Below are 10,191 nucleotides of genomic sequence, written 5' to 3'. Positions count from 1 at the left end.
GCTTGTCTTCCTACCTGTACCCACCTGCCATGGGTTGGCTTAAACTACTGAGAGCCCTCCACCCTTGGGGAAGTTTCCTAAAACCCTGGGAAACTGAGGGCTCTCTTGATGGGAGGAGTAGAGGGAAGGCAAAGGAGAGCCTTGGCCCTGAAATATGTTAAGAGAAGGGGGATGGTGTAACCAAGCTTAGGAATGAAACTTTCTCAGTTCAGTACTACCTATCATTTGCCAAAGGACCCTGACAAATGACTCTTCTATAAAATGGGCATGATAATGCTTCCCATCTAGGCTTAATGTGAGAAATAAGGTGATATAAAGAGCTGAAAAGTGTACAGCAGATAGATATTCCATGAAACATTGGTAGCCATTATTTCTAAAGCCTCCTAGGGGACCTCCCTGGTGGTCCAGTGGTTAAGAATCTGCCTGCCAGTGCAGGGGACACGGGCTCAATTCCCGGTCCGGGAAGATTCCATGTGCCAACAGGCAACTAAGCCCATTCGCCACAACTACTGAAGCCCCCGTGACCTTGAGCCATAGCTGGTTGCTCCACAACCCAAGTAGCTCTCCCTGGCCACTGGCCAAGACTAGAGAAAACCCACACACAGCAAGGAAGACCCGATGCAGACCAAAAAACAAAAAAGCCTTGGAAAGTTGAGTGCCCTTTCCTTTGGAATTCCTCCCTTCCACTGTACACACAGGACTTGAATTACTAGGTGGGTGGGTGAAGGGGGCCATCTCCTCTAAACAGGATCCTGGCAAGGGCAGAAGGAGGCATGAGCCAAGTCCTAAGGGTTTATTTCTTTGGCACAAAGAGGACAGTCTGGACAAGCAAGACTCATCTCCACCCTGGGGAATCTGGAGGAGATGTTTCGGGCACCTGCACCCTGTTCCCCATTCTCAAATCCGTGCATGTCCACCCTGTATTCCGCATAAGTCTTGGCCTCTGTGCAAAATACCCGCTGAAAAAAATAGAGATATTTTAAAAAACAAAAATCCTGGGCTGGGGGGTGGGTTCATGTCTGGCTGTCTCCAGAGGTTGCATTCAGTTGGAGGCCCAGGAATACTCCTGGAATGTCTTTCAAATGCTCAGAGTCCCAGAAGGTCTGCTGTGCTCGGGGCCCCGGTCCTGAGTTTCTGGACCTCTCAGAGCTCGATGGTGTCACTGGAGGCGCTGCGTGAGTCTCCCGTCTTGCAGCGAGGCTGGACTCCATTCTGGGGCTCCCCAGGCCGCGCGGGAGCCGGGGCGGGAGCTGGGGTAGACAGTAGCTGCACTGTGCTGGGCAGCTCATCCAGGGGCAGACTGTCCACCGACGACAGCCCGTGGCGCCACGGGTTCCAGCTGATCTTGAGCGAGCCCCGGGAGAAGCTGTCCACGGAGCTGCCGGAAGCCGCCGCGTCAGCTTCGTCCACCACGTGTGGCGGGACCGGGCCGCGCACGCGCACATCGCTGAGCGACCGGCAGCGGCCTCGGAGGAGCGAAGAGCCCAAGCCGTCGAGCTCGGCGTCGGGGTGGCTGCCCCGGCGCGACCGCAGCGCGCCCCCGGGCGGCGGGGAGGCCAGGCAGCGGAGGCCGCAGCGTCGGAAGACGCTGTCTTGGACCAAGTGCTCTCGGAAGAGCGCGGCATCGATGCTGCGGCTCAGGTTGATGGGTGACGGCGGCCGCAGGTCCAGCTCGCTTATTGATGGCGCCGGCCCCACGCTGCTGCGGGACAGTCCGGGGCCACCCTGGGGACCGCGGCTCAGCGACGCAGCCGAACCCCAGGCGCCGGAGCTGGGCGTGGCTGGAGGCCCACCCTCCGCTGGATTGCGGATAAGGCTCTTGCTGATGTCCAGGGTACCTGCGCTGACGCCACTGGGCCCCGCATAGCAGTTGTTGGGCCGCTCCGGCACCTCGCTCTTGCTAGAGGGCGTGGGGCACGCCAGGCGCAGCAGCTTAGCCCAGCAAGCGTGCTCTGTGGGCGGCCTGGGCCGCGCGGCGGCCAGAGCGGCCAGCGCCAGGGTGAGTGCCCATGTCAGCTCTAGCAGGCGCAGCCAGAAGTGGACGCCCCACCAAGCCCACGAGAAGCGGCCCACCCGGCCCGGGCCCGGGTACAGCCAGAGCGCTGCCGCCAGCTGCAAGCCGCTGGCCAGCAGCCCCAGCGCGCCGGCCACGGCCAGCAGCCTCGGGCCCGGGCTGGCATCCCAGACCCTCGGCCCATCCAACAGGCGGCGACGGCACAGACAGAGAGTGCCCAGAGCCACGGCCGCGCCCCAGGCGCACGATAAGCCCTGGGCCAGGAGGTTTAGCGCAGGCCTCACCGACAGCAGGTCTGCGGCGAGCAGCCCCAAGCCGTGCACCAACGCCAGTGCTCCCAGGAGGAGTGGGTTCTGCAGCTGCTGTGGCAGCCCCGCGCCCAGGCCCAGCAAGGTCAGGGCCGCCAGCGCGGTGAGCAGCAAGGGGAAGGGCAGATTGTAGAGCACCAGGCCGGCGCGTAAACCCAGCCGTGCCTGCGAGCCATATGGGTCGGTGAGCATGTAGGCGGATCGCAGCCCCGCCGCTACCAGCACCAGCACCGCTGCTACCAGCGCCAGCCGGGGCCCAGCAGGGGCAGCTGCCAGTGAGGCCAGTGCCAATAATGCGGGCAGCAGGAAGACCACCCCCACCCCGTAAACGTGCAGCTCCCAGGAAAAGCTCAGCACCCGTCGCAGGGGACCCCAGCGCAGAGGGGGTGCCGTGGCGTTGGCTGGGGGGCTGGAGGCAGGGACTGATGCCACGGAGCTGGCTGAGGGCTCCGGAGGGGGTGGCTGGCCCAGGGCGCGCTGCGTGGTGACCCGAATGAGGCCCCGGCGAGACGTCGAGGGGGCCTGGACAGGGGGTGCTGGGGGATGGCTTTGGGGGCGCCCCGGCCACTCCTCGGCTTCATCTGCAATAATAACAATATTAAAATAGCCCTTTGAAAAGTGCTTTTGATTTCCCATCATGCTCCGGTGTGGTGAACAAGTTATATAACTTTGCCAAGCACATCTGTAAAATGGGGATGGTAACAGCACCCCCCTCCTTGGGTTGCGGTGAGGATTAAACGTTTAGCATAGTCCCCAACACCCACTAAGGGTTAAGTGGATGTGTCCTGCCATTTTTATTGAGAGATCAGCAGTTCTCCTTAGGGGCTGCATATTAGAATCACCTGGAGATCAACTCAATCAGAATTCCTCTTGCCGGGGCCTGTGCTTTGGAATTTTTTCAAAGCTCCTCCAGTGAATTGTGGGAGTTGGAGAATCTCTTGCACTAAACAAACCCATGTTAATTTAATTTAAGACTTTTCTAGTCACCAGAGTGCAAATGACTTCTCCCAGAGTACCCAGTGAGTAGTAGTTTATTATCCTAAATTGTTTGAAGTTGTTGGTCAGTTCCTTTAAGGAGGCATTCATCCCCATTCATTCCCCACCCCTCCCCTGTATGCTTCACACAGGTTCTTTTATTCCAGAGTACCCACTCTCACCAACCCCCCAGCCATGCCCTCACCTGGCTTCAGGGATCCCACAGGGCTCTCTGTTCGGTTTGCAGTTGGGCCAAGGTCCAAGGGGCCAGGGATGAGGGACTTGGGGGTACCTGGGGCCTCCACTGCACCTCTCACCCGCTGAGGAGAGATGGGATCTGCTCCATTAATTGCTGCCAACTCTGAAATAAAAAAAGCAGTCATCGCTTTGCCTGACCCTCTAGCATTCCCCCAAATCTAATCCTCCAGGAGAGAGGCATGATCACCCTCATTTGCCAGAATGAGGTAAATGGGACCCAGAGGGACCAGAGGTCACACAGAAATGGGGACATCCAGACGCCCTGGAACACTGCCCCTCCCAGCCCTGATCAGCACCCTCACTTTGATACCTACCTGGTTTGGGCTGCCCATCAGAAGTCTCTGAGGCTGGGAGATCTGACGGCTGGGGTCCTGGTGAGCCCCTGACATCAGGGAGGTGAGCCTCTTTGGGGGAGGGACTTGAAAAACTGACCTCCCAGGCCTCCCCACCTCCAGCCATCTTGGGCAGCTCCATGGGCTGCTCCTCAGCAGGAGGAAGGCTTCTGGCCAGTGCCAGGTCTGGCTGGGACTCAGGCTCCTGAGAGGATGCCCCCTCAGCTGGTGATACTGAGCCAGTATCAGGGGCTGCTGGACCCTGCTGGGTGGAAAGGGGGCCTTGAGCTGCCTCTTGGAAGTCCTCCTCACCCCCACCCTGTTCTTCCAGCCCTGGCCTCGCCACAATACCCGGGTGGGGCACAAGAGTTGGGGAAGGGCCCCTGTGGTCCCAGGAAAATGTCTCCGAGACCCTGGTCTTGCCTTTGGCCAGTAGACCCTCATCGCTAGGTGGTAGCTGTCCCACTTGGCCTCCAGGTTCCGCCGATGTGGGAGGAACTGTGACTAGCCCGAGTTGGAGTCTGGGAGTTGTGGGGAAGAAAGGGAGGTGAGGGGGCCCCACTGGATAGGGGACTGGTGCTTCTTGCTCCATAGGCTCCTGTGAGTCAGGAGGTCCTGTCCAGCCCTGAGAAATTGGCCCTTGAGCCACCTGGAGGTCATCGGTCACTGGGAGTCCTTCTCTCTGAGCCCCATGGGCTGCTTTAGGTCCATGCAGGGCTGGGCCAAGGGCGTCTTCAGGCCTCTCTGGCATCTTCTCAGCAGGGACCTGGGGGACACTGGCATTCCAGGGGCTCTCGTCTAGGGGCTTCTCCCAGAAGAAGTCGAAGGCCCGACGCTCCGTGTCAAGAAGGCCCTTCTCGCGGGCTCCAGGGGTCAAGTGTGGTTCTGAGTCTTCAAGGGGTCTGGGAAGGCCCCGGCCCAGGGCAGGGCTGGTCCCCAGGGACAGCAAGGGCAACAGCAGCAGGAGGCCATCCACACAGCCCCAGGGGCTGGGGGCCATGCTCCACGCTGATGCCTGGGCCTTGAGCCCTCCGCTTCCCGTCCTCACCGGATGAGCCTGAAAAAAGGAGAGGCGGATGGCACACGAGGGGGTGGTCTTCCACGGCTACCCACCGGGGGCGGGTGGGAAAGAAACAGCTTCCTCTCTGCCCATTCCTTCCTATTCAGCCTCTGCATGCTACCCAGAGTCCTTTAACATCACCTCTCTGGTCATGCCACTTGCCATAATTCAGAACCTTCAGTGGTTCCCCATTGCCCTCAGGAGAGAATATAAGGTCCTCTCCTGGCCTCCCAAGGCCACACCAGGCTGCTCACCTATCCCTCAGCACCCACAGAACTGCCTGACACTCCACGCCTTCGATACTGCTCTTCCCTCAGGCTGGAATGCCATCTCCCTTCTCCTTCACTTGCTGAAATCCTTTATATATATAAATATATATATATATATTTATATATATATATATATTTTTTAATCCTATTCTTGAAGGCCCAGCTCAAAAATTACAGAAGTGGAGAGGGAGAGGAATATGCCCCTGCCTTTGAGGAGGGACCTGGGTTTGAATCCCAGCTTCACCAGTTCTGGGTGACTGACTTTTCCCCTCCACATCATGGTTTTCCTATCCGTAAAATGGGTATAATAATAGTACCTAACTCCAATGGCCTCTTATAAGACATAACAAAACACATGATGGGCCAGGCCCATAAATGGAGCTGAATAAGCATTAGAGCCCTCTGACTTTTCCTTTTGCCCAGAAAGCTTTCTTTCTCACCAACCCTCTAACCATGTCAACAAATAATTGGAGCACGTACTGTGTGCCAAGCCTGGGGGATAAAGCAGTGAACAAGACTGGCAAGATCTCTGCCTGCATGGAGCTGGTGTTCTAGGTAAAAGACAGACAATGAATACTTTTAAAAAAGATGGGCTGTGGAGAACATAAAACAGGAGTAAGAAATAGAAGACTGGGGGATGACTTTACACAGGAGTGCAAGAAAGGCCACTCAGGTGACATTTGAGCTAAATACAGAATGGGAAGGAGTCACCCATTAGATGATATCCAGGAAAAGCATTTGCTGGAGGAAACAGCAAGTGCAAAGGCCCTTCAGCAGGCAGAGGGAGCACAGCAGATGCAGGAGAAAGGAGCAGAGGGAGATAAAGTCAGGGAGGCAGGGCTTTCTCAAAACCCACAAAAAGGCACCTGGATTTTATTCCCACCCAGGAAGCCAAGGGAGATGACAAGCAGAGAAGTTACAAGGGAGATCTGAGAAGTCTTTTAAAAGGGGGGGAGAGGCCAGTACAGAAATCCAGGTAGGATATGACAGTGGCTTGTTTCAGCTCGAGTATTTCTTTCCCTGACACCTTCTCCACCCCTTCCCATCACACCAGTCACATAGCATAGTAACCTTCTGTCTCCCCCACCCTCCTGGGGCTTCTCAAGGGCTGTGTCTTTTATTTCTTGTCTCCAGTCACTGCGTAAGCCTAGCCCAAGTATATTCCCTTACAGTTCCCCTTCCTGAGAGTCCCTAATGTAGGCAGGAGGCAGGAAGGAACCCCACAGCCAGCAGAGGGGGACAGTGCCTGGGTGAATTTAAGGGCAGAGACCCTGTTGATTCCTCTCTGGGGACCAGCTGTGCTCAAAGCTCCCAAGTTCCTAATACTTGGTGGCTCGCAGACACCTTGAGAAGCTGAAGAAAATGCCAGGTGGCCTCCCCAGGGAAATGTCCAGGTTCACCAAAGCTTGTAGGTAATTTTAGGGGGAATCAAAGATCGCTTAAACCCATCCCCCAAACTGAGTTTAGTCTCTGCCTCAACTGAGTTAGTTCATTGCTCAAACCTGGCCCAGGCTAGGTGCTGGGGACCCCAAGAGAAGGCTCAGTTCCAGGGTCCAGAGTGGGGTCGAGCTGAGGGGGAAGAACTGGAAGGCCACGGACACAGGCGCTGGTTAATAACAGTTCTCCTTTGTCGAGTTCATCCCCACTTAGGCTCCTGTGCTAAGCTTAGCTGCATGTCCCCGATTTCATCCACCCCTCCCGGTACAAGCAGGTGTGGGTATATCCATTCATAGGGGAAAAAAGCAAGGTTCAGAGAGGCTGAGCAACTCAGCCAAGGTCACACAGGCTGCCAATGGCTATAGCAGGGGCTGTGGAACCCGCACTGGCTCAGTTTACACAAGGGGTCCGAGAAGGTTTTGCAGAGGAGGAGGCAATAGAGTTGGGCCTTCAAGGATAAACATATGCCATCTGCTCACCACCCCCGATCCAAGAGATGTAGTCATCTCCGGATGAGCAGGGGGCCGCCCAGATCTGGGTTCCAACTGCTGAAGATATTTTTTTTTTCTTTTTTTTAGTGGGGAGGGTGTTCTCCCTACCCCAGGGACTGGGGAGAGGCCGTCCTGGGGGGAGGGTGCCGCCGGCCGCAGGGCAGCCTCAGGAGCCGGTCCATCTCGGGTTACCTCTCCTTTTCCTTCATCTCCTCTCCCCTGGCTCCGCGCCTTCCCGCAGTGTCCTGGGTGGGGGTAGGCGCTAGTGCAGACCCTGCCGCTCGCACCTGAGACGGGGGCTGCAGGCCATGCTCCCTGCTGGGGCCCCTCCACTGCCCCCTCCCTAGTCCAGCTCCTCACCTGGGCGCCGAGCTGGCAGCCCCCGCGTTCACCTTGCGCGCGTCCCTGAAGCTGCTCTCCACGCCGCATCCTCTGAGATGCTCAGACTTGGCTAACAGAGCCCAGCGCTGCCGATCGGGGAGCCCGCCCACAGGAGTGCCGTCCCAGCTTAACCCTTTCCCCTTAGGGGTGGCTTCTTCTCCCAGTCCCAACCTCCCCTCTCTGAGAGAGTCTCAGGGCTAAGAAGGGAAGACAGGCCACCTCGGAAGGATGTGGAAATCACTTCAGCAGCATCCCTGAAAACAGGGCAGTCAGTCTCTGTTTGCATACCTCCTGGGACGGGGAGCTCATTCCCTTTGTAGCTCCTTATAATACATACATACATACTAGGGACCTCCTACAGGTAAATCCTACCTACAGCGTGATGTATATCCTTCTGCTTTTTGAAGGCACAACCACATACACATTTTAAATAGAAATGAGATCATACTGTACATATTGTTCTCTAACTCTCCTCCTTCACTTCCCAATATATCCTGGCATATTCACCATGTACATTTCTACAGATCCATCTGATTTCTTGTATTCAGCATGGAGAGTTGCAGCATATGATCAGCCTGTCATTTTTACTTAGCCAGTTTGTGAAGTCGGACATGTAGGTTGTTCCCAGCTATTTGTTAGCAAGAATAACAAGGCACCAGCACTCCCGTGCAGACATCTTTGTGCACATGCACTGGTGTGCCTATCAGATAATCTCTACCCGAGGCATGGGTAGGTCAGTGTCTCTGCACATTTTCAGGCTGGTCTGCCAGAATGCTCCAGGTCCCTCTTTGGACAGTTCCTGATGTATTAAGTGGCCACCGTAAGGCTCAGCACATTAAGGAAGATCCATAGAAGGAATACATGTGGTCATTAAATATGATGTGGGATCTTTAATGGCATGGAGACACGTCGAGAGTAGACTTGTTTATGTATTTAAATCGCAGTCATTTGGGTTATAATATATGCTGAAATTGTCCCAATTCAAGCAACATACAAATGTTCAAAGAATACGGGAACTGTCTTACCTTTGGTCTCTCCAGCTCTGCCGCGCCACCCCCTCCCCAGATGTACCCACTGTTAGCATCATACTGTTTTCTTTGCATCATATAAAAATATATATGTGCATGCATTTCTACAAAAATGGGATCATACTATGTGCATTATTCCATAACCTTGTTTTAAGCAGATATATGTTGGAAACATTGTGAAGGCAATACACACTAGCTCTGCCCTTTCTTTTAATTAGCTGTAAGTCTTGCATGGTGTGGATGTTCTGTCAGTTTGTCAGACAGTCCCAGTATTCCCCTACTGATGAGTAATCAGGTGATTAACAGCTTTTTTTCCCCCTAGAAACAATACTGCAATAAGCATCCTTACATACTAATATATATATTAGTATGTGCTGATACTCTCATTTCTCTCAGATAACTACTTGTATGATCCCATTTTTGTTAATATCCATCAATCAGTCCACCACCTATCCTATCCCTAAATATTAGAAGGTAAATAGTGATTGATGTTGTGTGTGTGTGCTCCGTCGTGTCCGACTCTTTGCAACCCCATGGGCTGTAGCCTGCCAGGCTCCCCTGTCCATGGGATTTCCCAGGCAAGAATACTGGAGTGGGTTGCCATTTCCTTCTCCAGAGGATCTTCCCAACCCAGGAATTGAACCTGTATCTCCTGCATTGGCAGGCAGATTCTTTACCACCAGGACATGACTGAGTAACTCAGCACTCATGCAGATAGTGGTTGATATAATTTTTACCTAATTTTGCTTTTCTGTTTACCAGTGTTTTATACAACCATGTATTTCTTTTGTAATCAGAGGTAAGAATGATAATATCATTTTTAGAAGAAAGAAAGAAACTCCTTCCTAGGGTTGAGCTGAAGTATCTGCCAGTGTTTTCCTATCTTTAGCCCTCACAGAAAACCAATACTCAGGCCTTAGATGTGTCTGACATGTTATAGTGTGAAGAGTGGTCAGTCTCTAGTAGCTGGTAAACAGCGGAGCCTGAATCTAGCTTTTCTGACTCTGGGGGAGAGTTCAGGCTTTTCCCATTTTACCATATCATCCGACCAGCTTTACTATTTTTTCTTGTCGGAACCCCTTCAGGATTGTAAAGTCATCTGTTGTTTCTCTAGGATTTTCTTTTCCAGGCCAAACCCTTCCAGTTCTCTAGCCTTCCCTTGAGAGACAAGGTTCTGAGAGCTCACCATGGTGACATCTCTCCTCTGTTTGCTTCTTACCAGGTCAACAATATTCTCTTTAAAGTATGACTCTTGGAACTGAGAGAATAAAACTGAATGTTCACCTCCCCTATTAATATGACCCTACCTATTAATATGTTGAAGTAATGTTTCTGGCAGCCGCATCACTTTATTCTCAATATTGACCAGGTCTCCCCCATCTCATTGTGTGCAGCTGGTTCCTTTTTTCTTCTCTTGGACATATCCCAAGGCATGTGGGGTCTTAGCTCTCCACCCAGGGATGGAACCTGTGCCCCTGCAGTAGAAGTGCACAGCCTTAACCACTGGACCACCAGGGAAATCCCCGCAGTTAATGTTTTGATCCTCACTAGAGGATTCTACATTTGTTTGTTGCTTATCTTGTTAGATCTAGCCAGTTCTGATTTTGTGGGAAATTATCTAGATCCTGATTCTACGTA

General features: G+C 53.8%; 1 protein-coding gene across 1 annotated transcript; it reads right to left on the bottom strand.

Moving 5' to 3' along the window:
- Positions 1 to 778: 778 nt before the first annotated feature.
- PRRT3 (proline rich transmembrane protein 3) lies at positions 779 to 7,571 on the bottom strand. The gene is made up of 4 exons (XM_069560827.1): positions 7,505 to 7,571; positions 3,870 to 4,944; positions 3,503 to 3,658; positions 779 to 2,903 (listed from the first exon to the last, which is right to left on the bottom strand). Exons 2-4 carry the CDS (start codon positions 4,885 to 4,887, stop codon positions 1,144 to 1,146), a joined length of 2,934 nt encoding a protein of 977 aa, XP_069416928.1. The 5' UTR covers positions 4,888 to 4,944; positions 7,505 to 7,571; the 3' UTR covers positions 779 to 1,143.
- Positions 7,572 to 10,191: the final 2,620 nt, after the last annotated feature.

This window comes from Ovis canadensis, chromosome 19 (assembly GCF_042477335.2).
Source record: "Ovis canadensis isolate MfBH-ARS-UI-01 breed Bighorn chromosome 19, ARS-UI_OviCan_v2, whole genome shotgun sequence".
Taxonomy (NCBI): domain Eukaryota; kingdom Metazoa; phylum Chordata; class Mammalia; order Artiodactyla; family Bovidae; genus Ovis; species Ovis canadensis.
This window is presented reverse-complemented; position numbering and strand designations above follow the sequence as displayed.